This window comes from Aspergillus aculeatinus (assembly GCF_003184765.1).
Source record: "Aspergillus aculeatinus CBS 121060 unplaced genomic scaffold BO66scaffold_87, whole genome shotgun sequence".
In the NCBI taxonomy this organism is placed as follows: domain Eukaryota; kingdom Fungi; phylum Ascomycota; class Eurotiomycetes; order Eurotiales; family Aspergillaceae; genus Aspergillus; species Aspergillus aculeatinus.
This window is the reverse complement of record NW_020291556.1, coordinates 39,633-59,430: the sequence shown is the minus strand read 5'-3', so window position 1 is coordinate 59,430 and position 19,798 is coordinate 39,633. Positions and strand designations below refer to the sequence as shown.

The window sequence follows — 19,798 nt, the reverse complement described above, 5'->3', positions numbered from 1 at the left end:
CGCTTTAGGCAGAGACTCGCCGAAGAGCTCGGGGACGGAGGCGTCGCCTGCTGTCATTGTGGCACAGCGCTTCCAGCCACAGTGTACGCACACATTGGGTGGATCGATCCGAAAGTGAGATGCCGTGCATATGATGTGCAGCGAGTGCATGAGCCGAGATTGCCCCTGACGCGTTAGATCACAATTAGCGTCCAGTCTCACTGGTGTAGGAACCCGAGCTTACTTGAAGTTATGAGCCTGTTACTATAGAGCCAAGATCCAGGGGTGCAGTAGTTTCCGGTGCATTTGTCGCGTGGCATTGCTTGCACCCTACCTCATAGACAACTCAATGGGAACGTCTGCCTTCTGACAAATCAGGCAAACATGAGACTCACGTAGCCAAAGCGGTCCGGTCCAATCAGCAAATCCAACACGCCAATGATTCTTGAAGTGAACAGCAGTGGCAGACGCCCCTCTGACTGGTCTGGTGGCTTGGATGCGTGTAGGACCACGTCGCCAGTTTGCGTAGAGATAGATAGATATTAAACAGTACTTGACTCCTGCAGCGCAGACATATGAAGCCCTTTGACTCTTGTAATGCTAGCCCAATGTCTTGCTTGTACCACTGAAGTTGGTTGGTCGTTACTGAGGCGATCCGAAGTTGTCGGCCGTGGTGGGACTAGAGGAAATGAACCCCCGGATAAAACCCTTCCGTAAGATTAGATTGGAAGCCGGATCCTGGTAATGTCCTGTTTCAGGATATGAAATGTGAAGTCATGAAGGTGTATTGTGTGCATGTTGATCTGGGAACCACTAAGAGGTAGACTGTTGATGATTCAGTGGCATGCTACTTACCTTGTTCAGGGGCTAAAGAAGCTGAGCCTGAAACGAAGGAGGTATTACTACTTTCGGATTCAGCCTATTCGACAAACACCCCTATCGAGGACTACAAATTTCATTTCTCTTTGGATGTCAGGGAAATTAATTGTTATCAGCCGTTAGATATTTCCCCAATATCTTGACCCGATGATTGAAATGTTCACTGTGCCTGTATAGGTTCAATGAGAAAGCTGATTGATCTGCGCTACAGAAAGTGCCATAACAGACGGCACACAGCAATAAACATGAGCGATAAGATATCTGATCAATAGGGCACCAAATTGAATAGCATACTTGTTCTCTGTGACTTGCATTTAAGCCTTTACAGGATTCGAATTCGTAACGTCACGTAATTAAGGTCAGTAAATAGCTAGCTCCCTCGGGCTGCAGTGACCATGGGTGATAATGCCATCCGAGACTGGGAAACGAACATGAACCAACTCAGAATTCTAGCTTCATAGTTGGTCAGACATTCCTAATCTTGTTAGGGATGCTAGAAGGCTTCGGAAATCACGTCTGTATGTGGTCGATTAGCAGCGTATCATCAAACAAAGTATAAACTTCCAAATGATGTAGAGAATAACCTACCAGTACCGCGAAGCACATGTGGTCAAAATAGGTTTAAGGCCCTTCCATGGGCTCTCGACAAAGACAGGCAGGAAAATCACTAGATCATTGTGTTGATTCTTGACTCCGATTGACCATTTGAGCAAGTCATTGTGACGAGGAAAACGGGTGCCATTAGGCGCGGTGTAGCAAACAGACCCAGTCCGTGGCTTCTGTCTGCTTTCGACAGCTTTCTTGGTGGGCTCAGTAGGCTTGAGCGTCTGAGCTGCGGTGGGACTCGGACCATTGAGGTTTTGTTTCTGCTGGCTTTCACCACTGCGCTTGGATGTTTTCGCAGGCTTGGATGTCTCCGCAGGCTTGGATGTCTCCGCATGCTTGGATGTCTCCGCAGGCTTGGATGTCTCCACCGGCTTGGGTGCTCTTCCTGCAGACAAATTCGAGATGCGAGGGTGGTGCAGCTCGTTAACCTCACCGGGTCTGCTTTTAAAGTTGTGCACAGAGATAGAGGCCTCTGGGGTTGTGGGACTAGAGGAGCTAGTACGTGATTTCTGTTGTGATTTGTGCGGAACATTGGCAGGATCAGCAACCGATTTGGATAACTTTCTATCACCCGCATGAATAGTGTTGAATCGATTGCTAGCGCTGACGGTAGATTGAGCGTAGTGGTCTAGAACATGCACCCATCGCCAACGCGTTAGAGAGGAACATACTGCCATGTAGAACTTCCTCCTGAATGTTGAAAGTACTGTTTGAACTCACGAGGATGGAGAGTATTGCTCTTCGAACAAACCTGCTGGGAGCCCTTCGCGTTTGTTCTGGACTGCAGACAATGAATTGGTTTCTCAGCAGCGACCGTAGCAGCTGTCAAGCTCGCGGGATGTGGCAAGTGGTCAACCTTCTGTGCCGGGGCGTGGGGAGAAGGAGTGCATTCCTTGTTCGCGTTCTCTCCCTGGGAGGAGGCAGCGTGAGCTTTCCAATCTTCATACAAGGAAGAGGTGCGCAATCTAGAGTGCCTGTGAGTGGGTATTCCCTGTTCTTTGACCGGAGCAGCCTGAGGAGGTCGAAGAACGGTCTGTTGGGATGGCACTTCGTAGTTCTTCAGAGTCTCGGGAGCCCATTCTTGCAGAAACTCATATTCCTTCTGTGACGGTGCTCGCTTCAGGATTTGCTTGGGTTGGACAGCAGCGGAAGGCATGATGGACTGCTGTAACATGCGCTTGTTTCTGGTTCTGTGAGGGGATCGGTGATGGAAGTGGAGGGGACTGATGAAAATAATGGTTGTCGAAGTGTTGAAGTAAGGTTATACCAAAAATGATGGAGGGTGGGGGGTTTTGAACCAGTGGCTAGAGGTCTAATATGTGAAGAAGTGAGAGAAATTGAGAGTAGTGAAGTGGTGGTTTCCTCACACGGCATAAGTAGGAAAGTGAATAATTTAAACATGGCAGGGAAGGCCAGATAAACTCCAGGCTGCAAGTATCTTCCTCCAGACTGAAAGGTGAAATAATTTTAGACTTATATTAAAATTGTCACTTTGAATTATTCTACCTTCACTGTACACAAATATACCAGTCTCATTGGCTATAGCTCCTGCTGACTCTATGCAAAAGTGTGTTCCTCCTGAATTGCACGGTTGATGACACGCACAAAACGTCCTACCTTATCAACGTCCTGCTTAGCTGTTTCAATTCCCAAAAGCACCTTCTTGACACCAACGCCGATAGTCTTGCGTTCAGAGATGTCATCGAGACCCTCTAGTGCTTGCTCAATCTCCTGCGCATCGAAAGCTTCGGATTTCTCAAGGATATATCTCAACTCCTCGAATGTCATAACATTCGGAACCATGATATCCGCATTGAAGGAGTTGTACACATCCAACTGCTTCAACACAGCTCTCTCCGTGGTAGTTGCCAGGACCAGGAGGCGTCGGCCCTTGCTAGGTTGCTTTCTCAAGCACACCATTAACGTTTGCAAGATGGCGTTGCTGAATCGAGGGCCAATAGGCACCCACTCAATAAGGCGCTCGATGTTGTCAACAACGACAACACTCGTACGACTTTTATAGGCATCGTCGAAAATCTTGGTGATGTGCTGAATCTTGGCCATTTCACTATACCCGACCATGTCCTCGGGACTGATCAACTTGATGAAGGGAAAGCCGGAGTCGATGGCGATTCGAGCAGCAAGAGCAGTCTTTCCACTTGCGGTCGGGCCATGCAACAAGACAGAGAACAGAGGCGAGGACTCGGCATTGCTGACTTGTTTCACGAAAAGCTCTCCTTCCTTAAGAATCTCATTAATGCCTGGGGAGAAGTGGATAATGCCGTATTGAATGCGACCTGACAGCTCTTCCTCCGAGACACCAAATGCCGGTTTGACTTCATCAAGTGCGTGGTGGAAATCAGCACGGTTGACCTTCATGTTTACAACATCATCACTAACGTTAGCCATCGTGCCAACTTTGATATGCCGAGAGAACGCGAATGAAGATGCGGACTTGACAAGACCAGCGATTTCAGCACCAGAGAAGTTCTTGGTCAGCTGAGCCAGTTCAGGCAGGTCGACATCATCGTCCATCACACTGTTGTCGCGCATCTTCTGGGTATGGATCTTGAGGATTTGAGCTCGGCCTTTCTCATCGGGAAGGGAGATTTCCATGTGAACCTCAAGACGACCAGGACGCAGGAGTGCTTCATCAATCATATCCTTGCGGTTAGTCATACCGATGAGTAGGATGTTGTTGAGCTGGTCGACACCATCAAGCTTCGAGAGCAGCTGGTTGACCACGCTATCTCCGACCCCGGTACCGCCACCTGCTCCACTACCACGCTGCTTACAGACAGCATCAAGCTCATCGAAGATGATGATATGAAGGCCACTCTCCTCACCCTTCTCCTTATACTCCTTCTCTGCATCCGCAAAGAGTTTTCGGATATTCTCTTCAGACTGACCGACGTACTTGTTGAGCACTTCTGGTCCATTGATGACCTTGGGTTCTCTAGCGTTCAACATCTTTCCAATTTGCCGAGCAATCAGAGTTTTACCTGTTCCAGGTGGACCATAGAGCAGAATACCCTTTACATGCTGAAGACCCAATTTCTCAACAAGCCCTGGGGGAAAGATTCGAGACGCGAAGGCACGACGGAAGATAGTGCTGAATTCTGAGTCGAGACCACCGATGCCCATATTCTCGAACTTGAAATCAGGTTGAATGATAGAGTTTGCGGCGGGCCGACGGTTTGAAGCCTTCAAATTGATACCGGTACGAGCGTCCTTGAAGAAGGTGATTTGAGAGTGTCTTGTAAGAATACCTCTGGCAATAGGGCTGGTCTCGACCTGTCCACCATTGGGGTCAGGGGTGCCGGAGGACAGATCAACGCGTTGAACGGTTTTGATTGTCAACAAAAGAGGGATGCTTCGGTGATCCATCAGGATCTTTTGACCGGGTGCGAATATTTGGTTTTCAAAATTCTAATTCTGTCAGCGACCGCAGTACAGTTAATTTGGGACGTGGGAATAAATATACCTTAATCACGACGCTGGCCAGCTCGTCCTGGTCATATGGAGTCTCGACCCTCTTCTTGCCAGCGAATCCTACTTCGATATCGGTTGATCCGACGTATGCCTGACCACCCTGGCCGAAGGGATCATAGATCTGCACTTGCACTGAGTCCGTGAAAGCGATACCAGCCCAAGTTCGCTGAGGATCCGACATGCTGATATGACCGGGTGGGAACCCATCCAGAGGACGCGCAGAGAGAACGTAAAGGTCGTTGATGAGAAGTAGAAGGTCGTGTCCATCGCGAGAGGGAGGGAAGTCCTGGGTTGAAACGGCGACTCTAAGAAAACTGTCAGAAGGTAGGACTTGACCTCGGATTGGCTCAAGTCATACAGATTTCCAAAGGTATACACATTGTCCGGGCTCTTTGCAGGCCGTAGTGTCCATGTTTGACCGGAGCTGGCGGGCTTCTCACTCCGTGGCGGCATGTGTGATGGGCTAGGTCTGCCCATAGACTGCGGTGGGGCTCCGTATCCTCCGGGACTAATAGATAGTATGAGTTAGCAAGTCATTATTCGAAAGAAAGCCTTGCGTTTTTTATATGCGTACCCTGCAGCAGGATATCCACCCGGCTGGTTAGGGGCCGGGTAGCCGTCTCCACGCGAGGGGCGAGAGCCGAAAGGGTTGGGCACAGAAGGGTAATTATTGCGATTAAACATGTTTGCTCAAGAATGTAAGAGTTATTGCGCAGACAGCAGACGGGATATAGAAGTGGGCAATGGCTGACTGTGCAGTTGAGCGCGGGGGAGGGGCGATTAGAGTGATGCTGCCGGCAGCTGTGGCACAAGTTCAACTAATATAGAATGAAGTTTCAATGGTATAGACAAAGTGAAGAATGACCTTGAACAGCTGACTGCAAAGTAAAGTGTTTGTACGGTGGGAGATTATCAAGTATGAGGGAATGAGAGTGGTAGAAGTGGCGGTTGTAAGTTGGAGGGAGCTCCTTTAGCGACACATGGACGTAGTTAACCGCCAGTTAAGGTACCGTTGCTTAGTCCATCGGCCCGGCGGACTTCCGTTTTCGCCGATCTCTATGACGACTCTTGTGCTCGAGCAATCCATCTTCCCAATTCAGTAAATACACTTGCTCATCGAACCAAGATGCCGCTGTGAGTCTTTCATCCTCGTTTCTCTTCATTTTTGGGTTGCCAACACTAATTTGAATCCTCATGATCCAGACACCTCCTCGGCAAGAAGTCATGGAACGTCTACAACACAGAGAACATCGCTCGCGTCCGGCGCGACGAGGCGCAGGCCAAAGCTCGGGAGGAAGAAGAGGAGCGTCGCATGCAGGAGGTCGATGCCGAGCGAAGAATCCAAATACTGCGCGGAGAACGACCCTCGACCCCCCCTCCACCGCCGCCGGAGCCTTCTGACTCTTTTGCCAACAAACACAAGTCTTACTCGGAAGATGCGGCGAGGCGCAGGAAAAGAAGACGACTGGCTGGGGAGAACGACACGGACAGAGATATCAGATTGGCCCAAGAGGATGCAAAGATAGCCCTAGCCACCCAGGACCAGCAGGCTCGTGTCCGTTCAAGCGATGCACCCCTTCACGATAGCTCCGGGCACATTGACTTGTTTCCTCAGGGAAAAGCCCGCAAACCAGTCGAGAAGAACACGGAAGCTGAGAAGGAATCTGCTGAGAAGCAACGAAGACTCGAAGATCAATACACAATGCGCTTCTCCAATGCAGCGGGTTTCCGGCAATCGGTCAATCAAAACCCCTGGTATTCATCTTCCCGAAATAATACACAACCATCAGAATCCATGCCAAGCAAGGATGTCTGGGGCAATGAGGATCCTCGAAGGAGAGAACGGGAAAAGGCTAGGTTGGATGCCAACGACCCTCTAGCAGCGATGAAGAAAGGTGTGCAACAGCTCCGGTCCGTTGAGCGCGAAAGGAATAGATGGAACGAGGAACGAAAACGAGAGCTTGAGGAAATGAAATCCACGGAAAGGCGCCGGTCGCATCACCGGAGAAGACGGTCACTGTCGCTAGATAGCCTTGAGGGCTTCAGGCTTGATGCTTCTTCAGACAGCCGTCGGAAACATCATGTAAGAAGCTCCCGTCGACATCATGATCGCAGGGACGGAAGCCGAGATCGCTCGCGTCATCGACATTCACAGCCTAAGTCAGACTCTCATTCTCGTCGCCATGACCGCCATAGACGGGCGGAATCAAAACTCGAGTGAGATGAATTAGAGCATTCACAATACGAGCAATGTGCATATTACTCGTCATTATACGATTATGGTGAGGGCAACTCTTCTCCCAGCATCTTTTACAGCCAGTTACGATAGAAAAGTCACCGTGTTCAAGCTCGGAAGTCTTCGTGACCAACGCAAACACAAGTCTATTATTCTTTATCGCACTGAAGAGATTTTTGAGATTGAGATCTATGGTATTTCATAGAACGATGACCACCATGCGTGTTTAGCTCACTGCAAACTCCACAGCTGAGAGCCCTTCTCATTTTCAGTATCCCACTCAATACTGATGTCCAATGACCGAGATCCTGCCTCCTTCTTCTGGTAACCGACCTTACCAGTGATCGTTTGGCCTTTCTTAAGGGGAGCAGCCTTCTTCTTCTCCTGATCGATGAGGCAGATGGTTTGCTGCCAGTGTGTTTCAGTACCGTGAGGCCCGGTGGTAAAAGCAACAATGCCCTTCTTCTGCATATCAGAGGGGAGTGCATCGTCCGCAAGGGGGGAGTCCCTGGAAGGCATGAAGAAGATGTCGAACCAGATAGCGAAACCATCAAGCGCATCAATGTCTTCGTTGAGAGTGACCTTGAACTCCTTCAAGAAGGACAGTTCTTCAACTGTGATGGTATGCAGCGGAAGAGGCAGGAAGACATCGGAATCTCCGGGGATCGATGACGGCGGTACACTTCGAACAAGCGCCTCATCGTAGATACCGGTAAGCATGCTCTTCATGTTGAAACCGTAGACACTCTTCCAGAATGTGATGTGCGACGAAATGAATTCGGAGTCCGCGAATGGGGCGATGCGAAGGGTAGCATGCGAAGGAGCCATGAGACCTCCGGGGGCAAGGTAGCGGTCCCGAGCATAGATTACCGAGTCGAACATGGCCTCAAAAAGAAGACCGTAACCCATCCACTCAGAGACGATGATATCCACTTGCGGGACGGGCAGTGTAACTTCCTCGATCTTGCCACGGATGCACCTGTATTCTCAAATATTAGCTCGTGTCTGTCGCAGTAGATGAAGGCGAACACTTACGTTATGATGTCCCCGAAGCCGTTCTCATAGATGATCTCCTTGGCTCTATCGATGATGTTCGAGTTGTCAACGGAGATGACCTTGCGAGCCCCAGCCTTGGCGCAGAACATGGACAGAATTCCGGTTCCGCAACCTACGTCCAGGACAACCTTATCCTTGAAAACATGCTTGTTCTCGTAGATGAAGTCCCGGTAGGCTTCAGTGCGAACAGTGTCTTTAAGCATGGACTCGTGAATGCCTGGCAATTATTTTGTTAGGGGGAGATGGCATATTGAGATACCTGGATTTCGAAGACTGTACCATTGTATGAGTAGGAAACGAAGTAATCCGCATCAGCCTCATCAATCTTGCTGGTAGTTCGTCGTGCACTAGGAGCATTGGGGCTGGTTTTGAGTTTCTCATCCTCCTTGGAAAGTTGTTCTTCCATTGACTTCTGGACCGCGTCTCGATATTCGGAAAATTGTGTCTGGAGGCGCTCAAGGTCCTCCTGCAGCTCAATTACTCGCCTCTCGGCGTCCGTCTCCCCTGCAGCATCTGGGGCTTCTTCATCAATGTCATCCAAGCTGTACAGTAGAGCATCATCCTCCAGGACCGGCATCAAGTAGAGCTCGTCGTCAAACTTATCCTTGGAGGAGACATCGGGCGACATGTTGCCCTGCTTGACCTGGGAACGGATGTAGTTGACCAGCTTGATAGTGCCCAAAAAGTCCAAGTCTGTATTGCGAATGAAGTAATAGTTAGCCGTGTCACACTCAGAGCCTAAGAGCCATTCCACATCCAGGCTTCTACATCTCCACAATCAGGGATTCAACGCAGTGCCAATGCATATCAAGTGAGAACGCACCGAACTCCTTCCGAATCCCTCGCAGGTCAAAGTTGTGCTTGTCTTTGGTCTCTTTCAACATGGACAGCACGTCGGGGTAGACTTTGTCGGAGAATAGGCCGACAACTGGCTGGGTCTCGTCATCGGGCTCGACATCTTCCCATCCTTCCTCATTGCTGATGTCGGACTCCTCAGAGGAATGAGAGCGCACGTCGTCCTCGACGGGGACACGCTGCGATGCAAAAGCCGAAGCAGACATGGCGATAATTGCGGGGTATTGCAATAGTTTGCGCGGATGGCTCGACGGGTATAAAATCAGATTGTTTGGAATTTAATTTTCCAGAACCTGGGTTGATTGCGCTCTTAGCAAATCACGAATCCGTGATACAGAAAAAGAGCTGAAAAGGGCGAGTTGGAGAAGTGTCAACTGAGAATGAGGTGAGGGGTACAAATTTCCAGTTTGCTTGCGGCGGCCGGAAAAGACAAACCGTCGAAAAAAAAATCGAAAAATCGAAAAATCGAAAAAGAGCGGGACGGGCATTTGGTGCCCCGCCTGCCTGTTTATTATCAGGGGGGCCAGAACGGCGATAAGAGTCAATCAAACACGGAGGAGCCTGAGGCTTGGTCGGCTTCCCCGCCAACAGAAGCGTCACCGCCTCCCTCCAGAAGAGCTTCAGCTCCATCTCCAACTCACAGTCCCCTCCTCCACTCTGCGAACACAACAAACTCCCTCTTCAATTGAATCGCCTTCTTACTATCGATATCGAGCCTTGCACTCTTACCAAATTCTGGGTTTTGTTGTCTCGAGCTAAAACCGAGCAGTCGGTTCCCCCTGCACAGTGACCGCTCTTCTTCCCCTCCCAGACGCTGTTTTGGTTCCGCCGGCAATACAAACAATCAAGCATGGCCTTCTTCTTCAACCGCGGTCGATCCCGTCAGCCTTCTGATCTTGTTCGGACAATTAAAGACTCCCTGGCGCGGGTTCGGGAGGACCCCTCGACTGCCAAGGTTGGTCTCCAATTTGTGTATCCTCCTCTGGTCTCGAGAGCAGTTTCGCGCCAGACTGTTCTGACTTCCGCGACCCCGAATGCTTGCTGACTGCACTAACATGTAGGATGCGGAAAAGCCACTCTCTCAGATGAAACTGATCGTCCAAGGTACTCAAGGTTCGTGTGCTTGCATGAAATTGCACGGGGCTTGTTACCCTTTCCTACCTAAATACTTCTTTAGGGTCTCCAGAAACCCCGGCTGATGTGGTCCTTTGCAGATGTCGAGGTATCCCCTGAACAGGTTCAAAATTTAGTTCATGCAGCTCTGCAGGAGGATCTGCTTTATGACCTAGCTCGATGTCTTCATCTCCTTCCCTTTGAAGCTCGAAAGGACACCCAGGCCATCTTTTCGCATATGCTTCGTTTCAGGCCTGCCAGTTCGAGCTCAAATCAAAACGACCCTCCGGTCATCTCTTATATAGTCCATAACCGACCCGAGGTTATCATTGAGCTGTGCAAGGGTTATGAGCACAGCGAAAGTGCTATGCCATGCGGCATTATCCTGCGAGAAGCCTTGAAGTTTGACGTCATCGCGGCTATCATCTTGTATGATCAATCAGGCGAAGGAGAGCCAGCTATCAAACTCACAGAAGTTCAGCCCGGCGTCCCCCAAGATGGGACTGGGATCTTTTGGCGTTTTTTCTACTGGATAGACCGCGGCAGTTTCGAGCTGAGTGCCGATTCCTTCACAACCTTCCGGGTAACAATTGTCTATCGAATCTGCTGGCGATAACAAGAGTACTAACACGATCGCTTTAGGACATATTGACCCGCCACAAAACTCTAGTAACCGGCTACTTGTCGACTAACTTTGATCGGTTCTTTGCGAAATTCAACGAGGTACTTGTGAACTCCAGCTCATATGTGACCAAGCGGCAGAGCATCAAGCTTCTAGGCGAGATCTTGCTCGATCGGGCCAATTACAATGTCATGATGTCCTATGTGGAGAGCGGTGACAATCTGAAGCTCTGCATGAAGCTACTGCGAGACGATCGCAAGATGGTCCAGTACGAAGGATTCCACGTGTTCAAAGTAAGGCAGACCGGCCCCTCCTGGCCAACGAACGACGGCATGCTGACGAAGAATGTATCGCAGGTATTTGTTGCGAACCCAAACAAATCTGTAGCCGTACAGCGAATTCTTATTAACAACCGTGACCGCCTTTTGAGATTCTTACCTCGCTTCCTGGAGGATCGGACTGAAGATGATCAATTCACAGATGAGAAGAGCTTCTTGGTTCGTCAGATTGAACTTCTCCCCAATGAGCCGATTGAACCAACACGCTCTACCCGTGAGCCGTCCAGGTCCGGCATCAACACAGCTGCCGTGGCTTGAACAGTTAGATTGTGGGCCTGTCATCTACCACTTTATCTTTTGCTGTGGACAATCTTTGGCCCCTGCCGGGTCTTTTTGTTTTTGTTTTTGTTTTTGTTTTTTTTTTCTTCCCCCCCGCCCCCGCATCTACGCTCCCTTCTTTGGTGAACTCTTTGAGCTTGGTGCGAAGGGCTGCATACATTGAATGTATGCTATGGTTGTGTCGTGTTTGCATGGAAGGTCAGCAGGCATCTGACCTTGGCGGAGTTACAACGGTTGGGTCATTTATGGAAGACTATGTGGAAATGACGAGCAAGGCGGATGACAGAAGGAGGCAATGGACAGAGCGGGCGATGGGCGATGAGATTAATGTATAAAGGCTGCAGTGAATCCTTGCATTGAGGCAGGATGCGACCTGCCGCAAGAAGCCGAGTTCTAGTAAATATTATAGCCACTGAGGTGGATCTGAACCTTCAATGGAAGAAGAAATCGGAGCTTAGAACCCGCTGATTGCATCACAGACATGGCGACAATTCTGGAGCTCCTGGCTGGTTGGAAAAGATTTTCACTTCCAAGGGATGGGAGAAGAAGATGTGGGAGAAAGTGGATATCAACATCCCTCTGTTCTCCCTTTCTTGCCCAGCCAGAGGCACACACACACACTTCAGTGGCTGCGCAAGGAGATGACACGGCAGAGGAAGCTGGGGAGCCCTTTTAACTCAAGGCAGAGAGATATGAGATATTGTAGATATGAGTAGATCTAAGCTTGATCTGAGGTGGTGCGTGCGCCCCCGACGGAATAAGTCGAGTGAACTATAGACTCAATGATAGTTGTTGTGGTGAAGCAGAGGTTCAATCAAAACATCCATCAGCCACTAAATGCCTCCGCTGTTCTTCTCTTTCTTTGTTCTCTATTCTCCTCTCATTCCCATTGCAACCAGCTTCAATTCAATTCAATCCAATCCAATTCAGAAATAGTGTTTGTGGTCGGGACCACGCAAAATCAACTGTGAAGATCCACAGTTGCGTGGCCTTCCCGAGGAGTTAAAGCAGACTAAAAATTGTATAGTGGATCATCGGCCTCCTCGTCGCCGCCCTCCTCTTTCTTCTCTTGCATCTCCTCTCCTCCCAGTAGGTTTGTTCTTTTCCTTCTCCATCTCCTTCTACTTCCTCCCTGGTTTTTGCGCCAACCCTGCTGTGCGCATTGTTCTCTTGGTCTCCTCCTCTGTATTGGCTGAATGCGCTACCTTTTTTTTTTTCCTTCAATGAGGCGAGCATTGCAGAATAAGGTAGTGTCGCTAGCTAACAAGAGGTGAGCGAGTGCGCGCGCGCATTGCTCGACTACTACTTCTTTACTTTTTACTATTACTTATTTACTGGCTGAGGGCCTTTTTTTTCCTTTTTCCCTTCCCTCCTCTTCCCCCTTGGCTAATAATTCCGTTCCATCCTCCCTCGACGCAGCCCAGATAGCACTGGGCAGCGCAGCGAGTTTATCTCCCCTTTAGCCACACACATTCCGTGAAATTCCACCTCTTTTCACCCCCTCTCCTTCTCCCCCGACTTTCGATTCCTCCCTGGATTGCTGAAGCTTGTCCTGCCGCCAAGCATCCTTCCAGGAACTGCAAGCAACGCCCGCCCCAGATTTCACTCCTTCTCTCTCCTCCGTCGCTTTGTTGCCGACTGCCATGATTTACCGCGCAAGAGACCTGATTTCCCCCCGTTTGTCGCTCATTTCCCGTCCTCAGGTCTCATAAGCTTAATCTCTATTTTATTTATACGATTTCTATAATCATCAATTCCATTGAAGTTCCAACTGCGCCTCCGGTTCTAATTCAGTCCCTCTCCGCTCCTTCATCTGCGATCCAAATTCGAATACTACATACAATCAATCAATCAATCGACCGCCCCGCCGGCCGCTGCCTCTCTTGGCTAACGTGCACGAACACAAACACAACCACATCTACATTCACATACACATACCCAGCTTCGGCTGCAAGATCTTTCCTAAAAGAACAAAAAACGCTACAAATTAATAGAGATAATAGGGCGCAAAGTCATGCCGGGATAATGGTGAATAACCGGCCCGTTTCTGTACCTTCCGCCGTGATGTCCGAGTCGACCTCGGCAATCCAGAGTCTCCCCTACGATAAGACTGTTGCTGCGACAGTCCCAGTGACACTTCGATCTGCGTCGTTCCCCCAACCGAGTAATCAATCCTTCTGTTCAGAGGACCGATCGAATTCATCCAGTACCTCCTCCGGTGCCCCCATTGAACAAGCCCCACCCGCCCTATCACAACGGACCACTAGACGTGGCAGAAACAGGTTAACCAGCCTACCAGCTGCCGGGGCTTCGACTGTGAGCTTGCGGTCATTGGGCAGTATACCCAGCATTATTGTTGATGACACGGCGTCGCGTCCCAGTTCGCGTCCAGGATCTCGCCCAGGATCTCGTCCCGGGTCGCGCTGGTCGGAACGTAGATGGGGTGGCTTAAGGGGTAGAAAGTCAGGGGATTTCGATCGGGATGAAGATGACACACCGCCTGTCCCTCCTATCCAAGCCCCGTTCAACGGAATCCCCTTGGACATCCCGAACGCCGCACTCGACGGTCTAGGACCGCAATCAATGAGGTTTTCCAAGCGTGGCAGTCTCATCAAGGAAGAGGAAAGACGTCAGCTCCAACAGCAAATCCAGCAGGCGGAGGCAAAACAACAAAGAATCGCGCAGATGGAAGGGGCCGACCAACGATTACAGGAGCATGTGCTGGAAGACGAGAGCGATACGGCTCTGCCAGCCATGACTTCGCCGGAATTACATGCCGCGGACGAAGAACCTTTGGACTCCCCTACGAGGCGCTCCAAACCGCAAGCGACGCTTAGGGTGCGGCACAGCGCTATTGCCAGCAGAGCCATCTCTGCAGATGAAGACATGCTGTCGCGACGAGTGCGCTTAATGTATGAGAAGGGCGACGAGAATGTGACGGACTCGGAGGTAGCAAGGTCCATGGCCGCGGAGCACGGCGTTCTGTGGGAAGACACAGCTCCCCCGAGCATGGAATGCTCGCGTCTGTCGGGACCCAGCGTGTCCGGAACGGATACTCGAAGTATAGTTTCGTCACTCGGGACGGACGGTGTCCCCGGATTCAAGCGAGAAGCACACGAGCTTGCGGGAGGCATTGAATATTGGCAGAACATCAAAGCTGGCGATGTGGACCGATACGGGTTCATTCGGTCCCCGACGTCTAATTCCAATGAAGGCATCGATCCTAGTCCCATTCAACGCGTCTCTACAAGCCTGCTTCTTGCCTCTGAAACCCCACGGCGCAAGTATTCTATGCGCCCGCCTTCGGCAATAGGTCCCAATCATCGCTCCTTTACTGGCCGATCTCCGACTCGAAAACTATCCGAGCCGTCAATTCGTCCATCGTCTTCTCAAAGTACCTACAGTTCACCGTTACGGCGTTCCACCACACGGTTTCGTCGGGCAGCCAACCATCTTCCTCACAACCGGACTCGTCGTGTCAAGGACGAGGCGGGCGACATGCTCACGCTACCCACAAACGCCATCGCACCCGGGGATCGACAAGACTCAGCCGCTGCGCGCGCAGCAAGGAAGAAGGAATGGGAGAGGGAAGACAAGTGGACGAAGATGGCCAAGCCGATAAGAAGTAGCGATGGAGGCGGCATGACATTCGAGTTCGATACCACCAGTTCGAAGCTGATCGAACGGACATGGAAAGGCATACCTGACCGATGGCGAGCTACCGCTTGGTATGCCTTCCTGGAAGCAAGCGCCAAGCTGCACAGCGACAGTCCATCAAAAGAAGAGCTTATTGAGGCATTCAATGAATACCAATTAATGTCTTCCCCGGATGATGTCCAGATCGATATTGATGTCCCCAGAACAATAACCAGCCACATTATGTTTCGTCGCCGCTATCGTGGCGGACAGCGGCTGCTGTTCCGCGTGCTGCATGCGATGTCTCTCTATTTTCCGGATACAGGCTACGTCCAGGGCATGGCAGCCCTTGCTGCCACGCTGCTGGCATACTACGACGAAGAACATGCATTTATCATGCTTGTTCGACTCTGGCAACTGCGGGGCCTGGAGCGGCTATATCAATCCGGCTTTGCGGGCCTCATGGAGGCTTTGAGCGACTTCGAACGAGAATGGCTGGAGAAAGGAGAGGTTGCTGCAAAATTGGTAAGTGGCGTATACGTCTCTGTCGCCCCGCGCGCTATGCTAATGCAATACCCATCACAGAATGAGCTTGGAATTCCACCTACAGCGTACGGTACTCGCTGGTATCTCACTCTTTTCAACTATTCCATCCCATTTCCTGCGCAGCTTCGGGTATGGGATGTATTCATGCTGCTCGGCGACGCAGAGGATCTTACTGCGAGTGGGTCTTCCATTAAAAGCGGTAAGAAGGCTCATGTCAGTGCATTTGGCAACGGTTTGGATGTGCTCCATGCTACCTCGGCAGCCCTCATCGATGGTATGCGTGATATCGTCCTCGAGTCCGATTTCGAAAATACGATGAAGGTCCTCACCAGCTGGGTCCCCATTAAGGATGTGGAATTGTTCATGCGTGTTGCCAAAACGGAGTGGAAAGTGCATCGCCGAAAGAAATCATCTTAAGCCTCATCTGTGAAATCTGCGAGTTGCAGATACGATGACCCGGTGGCTTATGTCCCCACCAATCCGACCTTTACAATCACTGTTTTAAAACCTAATCTAATGTCTAGGTTTCTTCCTTGAGTTAAGGGTAGCATGGCTGCTACCCATTGGCCTCGGATGGAAGTCCCCTTATAATTCTCTTACGACTCAAGCGGACGATTCTTGATGATGAAAGAAAAGTCGTTGTGCAATTAATCGCATCTATCCCTGTTTTCCCCTTCGATCCCTCCTTTGCCCGCTGTTTCTTCCGCTTCCAGAGCTCACTCAGATGACGGCATCACCTCTGCCGTGACTTTATAAAGCAAATCCGCCCTCGGCTCATTTCTTTTTCCTTATCTCCCCCGGAAGGTCAACCCCGCCCGTCCCAGCACTCACTGGACATGCTATCCCTTTTCAAAGACAGCCTACTTCTCGCAGGAGCTGTTTGCACACACACTGACACTGAATGAACCTCTCATTCTCACCACTGGATCCCTCGACCCAACCGCATCAATCTCTACATTCACACATCACTCTCTATCATTTCTTTTCCCATAAATGTCTTTCTCTGCTATACATTCCACCCTTTCGTTACCATGTCACTACTACTACTACTCTGTACCATCTGCGCCTCGCTTATCATTCTTTCCTTATGTCCTCCCCGAACCCTCCATGGATACTAATCACCCTGCCTTACCTATCTATATACATACATACATACATAATTCCAACGCTGTCATAATATACCATCCAACCTCCCTCGCGTCCTAGATATCTCCAGCTTCTTTTTTTTCATCTGTATTCTCAAAACTTCGGGACTCAGCGAGTCAAGGAATCAACTTGAACCCCGGCGGCACTTCCCTCTCGGTGTGCCTTCGTCGACTTATTGTCCCCTCCTGTCAGATGTTGCTTAATTTGCATGGTTTGCATGGTTTGCATGATTGGCCGTGACTCCCGAATCAACTTATCTGTGGTAGGGTGAATGGCTCAAGCACCGGCACCGTACTGTACATGGTCTCTCTCTCTCTCTCGCTCTTGCATACATTCCCTTTGATCATCCTGAATATACTTCCGACCTCTACACCAAGGACGTAAATATCCGTCTCGTCTGCCGTATTCTATATACCCATCTCGTGGGACAAATAAGTAACGGTTCAAGTCGTGCTGCGCGCTAGACTTACGCGCCAGGTTCCCTGGTACCCTATTGTACCCGATGTGCCTGGTCAAGTCCTACGGCAGGATAGCAACGAGTAGATTATGAGTAGTATACTTACCCTATGCGCTCTTTACGGTCCCTGAATGTCACATGTGCGTATGACGGCATGGGTCACATCATATTCCGACCTTAAGGGGAAAGAGTGAGAAGACGCCGCGGAATTGAAAAGGTACGGCCGAGAGGACGCTACAAGCAGTGTACAGAATGGCTCAAGGCGGGGAAAATGGGACAGCGATCGGGAAGAAAGAAGAAAGAAAAAAGAAAGGCCGTTTCTAGTCTTTGGTATCATAAAACTCATCTTTCCCGATGGACACGATAGGCTCCGGATGCAGAGAATATACAAGTCGCTTCCCAATGAGATATCAGCATGAAAATTAGATAGACCACAGCAATATTACAGGATGTATGGGGAAGATGTCAAGTCACCCATGACGACGACGGGTGGCTAGTCTTCCTGGGACGGGATTAGTTGGGTCGTTCGGGTTCACTTGACCTCGTGACGACAGGTGAGCCAGGATTCCTCGTTGATCCTGGATCTGGTAATGTACTTTCAGCGGCTGCGTCTGGCCGTACGTCTGGAGGTCTAATTGAAGAAGGTTCCGCTCCGGACGAATCATCTACAGCAGGAGCATGCTCCTCACGGTGCGGATCCGATTTCGGGTTTTCGGTGATCGGGTCGGGGCTGGGGCCACGACTAGGGCGGTCAGGTCTCGAATTCGCCGCATGAAGGTCATAAGTCGACAATGCCTCAGTCGACATCATCGGGCGAGGTCCTCTACCCGTCGGTGACCCCGGTCGGGAGGCATAAACATTGCTACCGCCAGGAACGGGCTCCGACCCCCTCGATGAGGGCATCGGAGCAGGAATATGAGGACCGCTAGCTTTTCTCTTTAGTCCGGGAGAACTGTGGGAGTCAACCCGGCGTGGTCCCTGCGTCGCCCCAGGAGACTCCTGGCGAGTTCGCGCTCCCAGTTGGTTGGCCTGCGGCTGTCCTGGTGGCACCCAATGATGGAAATACAGAGATGGTGGAGAAGGGCGAGAGATAGAATCTGACTTGCTCACTGCCGACTGTGTGAAAGGTATGGAAGACCCTGGAGCGTAGTGCACATGACTGAGGTTAATAGGAGGAGGTGGAGGATGCTGGAGCTGCGGCTCGCTCGGAGGCATCCGCGGAACGGACGGGGGCAGTCGAGTATCGACAGCACCGTTTGTGACCGGCGGCGGCTGTACAGTCGGGGGCGCACCTACGGAGTGCAAAGGTTGAGACAGCAGAATGCCCGGAGGGGGCACAGCCTGCGCTGGGACCGAGGGGGCGGTGTAAGGGTTCAGGGGAAGCGTGCGGGAGTCACGTCGAACGTGCGATGGCCGTCGTTGGGCCTGAGTCGGTGCATGTGGCATGACCGGCATCGTAGGAGCCGATGCCCGGGCGGGAACCGATTGGGCCATGTGTTGTTGAACCATCTCAAGAATGGAGGGGGGCAGCCCGCCGGGACTGATACCCGCGAAGATCAGCGGAATGAGGTGCGGCGGAATTCCGGCCTGCAACGCATCGCGCAGCATGCTCTGTTCGAGCCTCCGCTGCTCCAGTCGCAGAGACTCTTGGCGTGTTTTCTCTTCTTCCTGCTTCCTTCGATCCTCCTCGGCCTTGGCTTGGAGCCAGTGGCGCATGGAGTCATCGGAGCTCTGCCATTGACTTGGAGGCGGCGGGAGGGTTTGATTCATTGCATTGGCGGGGCCAGTGCCACTTGCGAAGCCTAGGTTTGGCGGCGGTAGAGTTAGGGAGGCCGGGGGCGGCAGTCCGCTACGAGAATTGTCCATGGGCTTGTCTGCAGACGATCTCGAAGGCGCTGTGGTCGCTGACAGATCTGACACTGGAGGTGGGGAAGACCGTGGGGTAGGAACGGACTGGCGAACGATGGCGTAGTCATGGGGCCCTTTGACCCCGTTCTGCGACGAAGGCTTAAGTGTGAGCAGCATCCTTCCAGTAACAGCGCCGCTGCAGCAGTAAGAACAGGGAAGGAAATGAGCAGCGAGCAAAGGGTGCTATAAGCTTGAACCGAGCTTCGAGTGGAGGTCGATAGGCAGCACCGATAAGCACGCAGGTCGAAACAGCTGTCAAATAGAAGCTTGCAACAACACCCAGCTCACAGCACCCGACAAGTTCAAGAAGGAAGAGGGAGGTGGGGAGCAGTGAGGGCGAAGCACGACAGCATCGTCTGCCTGGCTGGGAGAGTAGAGAGGTAGAAAGAGACCGGAGCAGGTGAAAGGAGATATATGGGATAGGTCGAGGATCAGAGGAGAGATGAAGCAACGGAACCAGCAATGGAGCATTCAATTGCAAGGCTGCAAGGATGCTAAAAGGAGAGAAAACAGCAAGATGCGAAAGCAAAGCAAGAAGACAGATAGCATCAGTAACGAACAGTGAAGACGAGGAGAAGGAAGAAGACGAAGCCTGGAGCTGGAGACAATAATCATAATAATGCAGACTCAATCATCGCCCAAACAGGATA

At 51.0% G+C, this 19,798-nt stretch overlaps 7 protein-coding genes across 7 annotated transcripts; 3 read left to right on the top strand and 4 right to left on the bottom strand.

The window, feature by feature from the left end:
- Positions 1 to 1,219: 1,219 nt before the first annotated feature.
- Positions 1,220 to 2,620, bottom strand: BO66DRAFT_386026 (uncharacterized protein; the record flags this gene model as incomplete). The annotated part of the gene is made up of 4 exons (XM_025646167.1): positions 1,220 to 1,374; positions 1,447 to 1,685; positions 1,995 to 2,092; positions 2,185 to 2,620. Coding segments are annotated over 4 exons (774 nt in total). The 3' UTR covers positions 1,220 to 1,373.
- Positions 2,621 to 2,950: 330 nt separating this feature from the next.
- BO66DRAFT_361540 (AAA family ATPase SEC18) lies at positions 2,951 to 5,902 on the bottom strand. Its single transcript, XM_025645042.1, has 4 exons — positions 5,531 to 5,902; positions 5,315 to 5,464; positions 4,949 to 5,261; positions 2,951 to 4,893 (listed from the first exon to the last, which is right to left on the bottom strand). The coding sequence occupies exons 1-4, from the start codon at positions 5,638 to 5,640 to the stop codon at positions 3,022 to 3,024; spliced, it is 2,445 nt and encodes an 814-aa protein (XP_025498004.1). The 5' UTR covers positions 5,641 to 5,902; the 3' UTR covers positions 2,951 to 3,021.
- Positions 5,903 to 6,027: 125 nt separating this feature from the next.
- Positions 6,028 to 7,116, top strand: BO66DRAFT_432870 (uncharacterized protein; the record flags this gene model as incomplete). The annotated part of the gene is made up of 3 exons (XM_025650668.1): positions 6,028 to 6,090; positions 6,160 to 7,039; positions 7,072 to 7,116. The coding sequence occupies exons 1-3, from the start codon at positions 6,083 to 6,085 to the stop codon at positions 7,114 to 7,116; spliced, it is 933 nt and encodes a 310-aa protein (XP_025498003.1). The 5' UTR covers positions 6,028 to 6,082.
- A 230-nt stretch (positions 7,117 to 7,346) lies between these two features.
- Positions 7,347 to 9,534, bottom strand: BO66DRAFT_432869 (protein arginine methyltransferase RmtB). The gene is made up of 4 exons (XM_025650667.1): positions 9,072 to 9,534; positions 8,528 to 8,941; positions 8,228 to 8,465; positions 7,347 to 8,171 (listed from the first exon to the last, which is right to left on the bottom strand). The coding sequence occupies exons 1-4, from the start codon at positions 9,307 to 9,309 to the stop codon at positions 7,424 to 7,426; spliced, it is 1,638 nt and encodes a 545-aa protein (XP_025498002.1). The 5' UTR covers positions 9,310 to 9,534; the 3' UTR covers positions 7,347 to 7,423.
- Positions 9,535 to 9,761: 227 nt separating this feature from the next.
- BO66DRAFT_396385 (Mo25 family protein) lies at positions 9,762 to 11,841 on the top strand. The gene is made up of 5 exons (XM_025648456.1): positions 9,762 to 10,058; positions 10,165 to 10,216; positions 10,318 to 10,799; positions 10,859 to 11,131; positions 11,195 to 11,841. The coding sequence occupies exons 1-5, from the start codon at positions 9,954 to 9,956 to the stop codon at positions 11,432 to 11,434; spliced, it is 1,152 nt and encodes a 383-aa protein (XP_025498001.1). The 5' UTR covers positions 9,762 to 9,953; the 3' UTR covers positions 11,435 to 11,841.
- A 1,449-nt stretch (positions 11,842 to 13,290) lies between these two features.
- On the top strand, positions 13,291 to 16,296 carry BO66DRAFT_246094 (putative TBC domain protein). Its single transcript, XM_025642907.1, has 2 exons — positions 13,291 to 15,616; positions 15,677 to 16,296. Exons 1-2 carry the CDS (start codon positions 13,481 to 13,483, stop codon positions 16,052 to 16,054), a joined length of 2,514 nt encoding a protein of 837 aa, XP_025498000.1. The 5' UTR covers positions 13,291 to 13,480; the 3' UTR covers positions 16,055 to 16,296.
- Positions 16,297 to 17,404: 1,108 nt separating this feature from the next.
- On the bottom strand, positions 17,405 to 19,704 carry BO66DRAFT_396383 (uncharacterized protein). Its single transcript, XM_025648455.1, has one exon. The coding sequence runs from the start codon at positions 19,263 to 19,265 to the stop codon at positions 17,754 to 17,756; it is 1,512 nt and encodes a 503-aa protein (XP_025497999.1). The 5' UTR covers positions 19,266 to 19,704; the 3' UTR covers positions 17,405 to 17,753.
- Positions 19,705 to 19,798: the final 94 nt, after the last annotated feature.

Bases quoted from the DNA above. Each gene is read 5' to 3' on its own strand.
- BO66DRAFT_432869 (XM_025650667.1), bottom strand. From the start codon at position 9,309: ATGTCTGCTTCGGCTTTTGCATCGCAGCGTGTCCCCGTCGAGGACGAC. The intron at 8,942-9,071 runs GTGCGTTCTCAC...TTCGCAATACAG, and splicing joins AGGGATTCGGAAGGAGTTCG to ACTTGGACTTTTTGGGCACT. The intron at 8,466-8,527 runs GTACAGTCTTCG...AATAATTGCCAG, and splicing joins CGTTTCCTACTCATACAATG to GCATTCACGAGTCCATGCTT.
- BO66DRAFT_246094 (XM_025642907.1), top strand. From the start codon at position 13,481: ATGGTGAATAACCGGCCCGTTTCTGTACCTTCCGCCGTGATGTCCGAG. The intron at 15,617-15,676 runs GTAAGTGGCGTA...TACCCATCACAG, and splicing joins GAGAGGTTGCTGCAAAATTG to AATGAGCTTGGAATTCCACC.
- BO66DRAFT_396383 (XM_025648455.1), bottom strand. From the start codon at position 19,265: ATGCTGCTCACACTTAAGCCTTCGTCGCAGAACGGGGTCAAAGGGCCC.
- BO66DRAFT_396385 (XM_025648456.1), top strand. From the start codon at position 9,954: ATGGCCTTCTTCTTCAACCGCGGTCGATCCCGTCAGCCTTCTGATCTT. The intron at 10,059-10,164 runs GTTGGTCTCCAA...ACTAACATGTAG, and splicing joins AGGACCCCTCGACTGCCAAG to GATGCGGAAAAGCCACTCTC. The intron at 11,132-11,194 runs GTAAGGCAGACC...AATGTATCGCAG, and splicing joins AAGGATTCCACGTGTTCAAA to GTATTTGTTGCGAACCCAAA.
- BO66DRAFT_361540 (XM_025645042.1), bottom strand. From the start codon at position 5,640: ATGTTTAATCGCAATAATTACCCTTCTGTGCCCAACCCTTTCGGCTCT. The intron at 5,262-5,314 runs GTATGACTTGAG...CAGTTTTCTTAG, and splicing joins GTGTATACCTTTGGAAATCT to AGTCGCCGTTTCAACCCAGG. The intron at 4,894-4,948 runs GTATATTTATTC...TGACAGAATTAG, and splicing joins TGGCCAGCGTCGTGATTAAG to AATTTTGAAAACCAAATATT.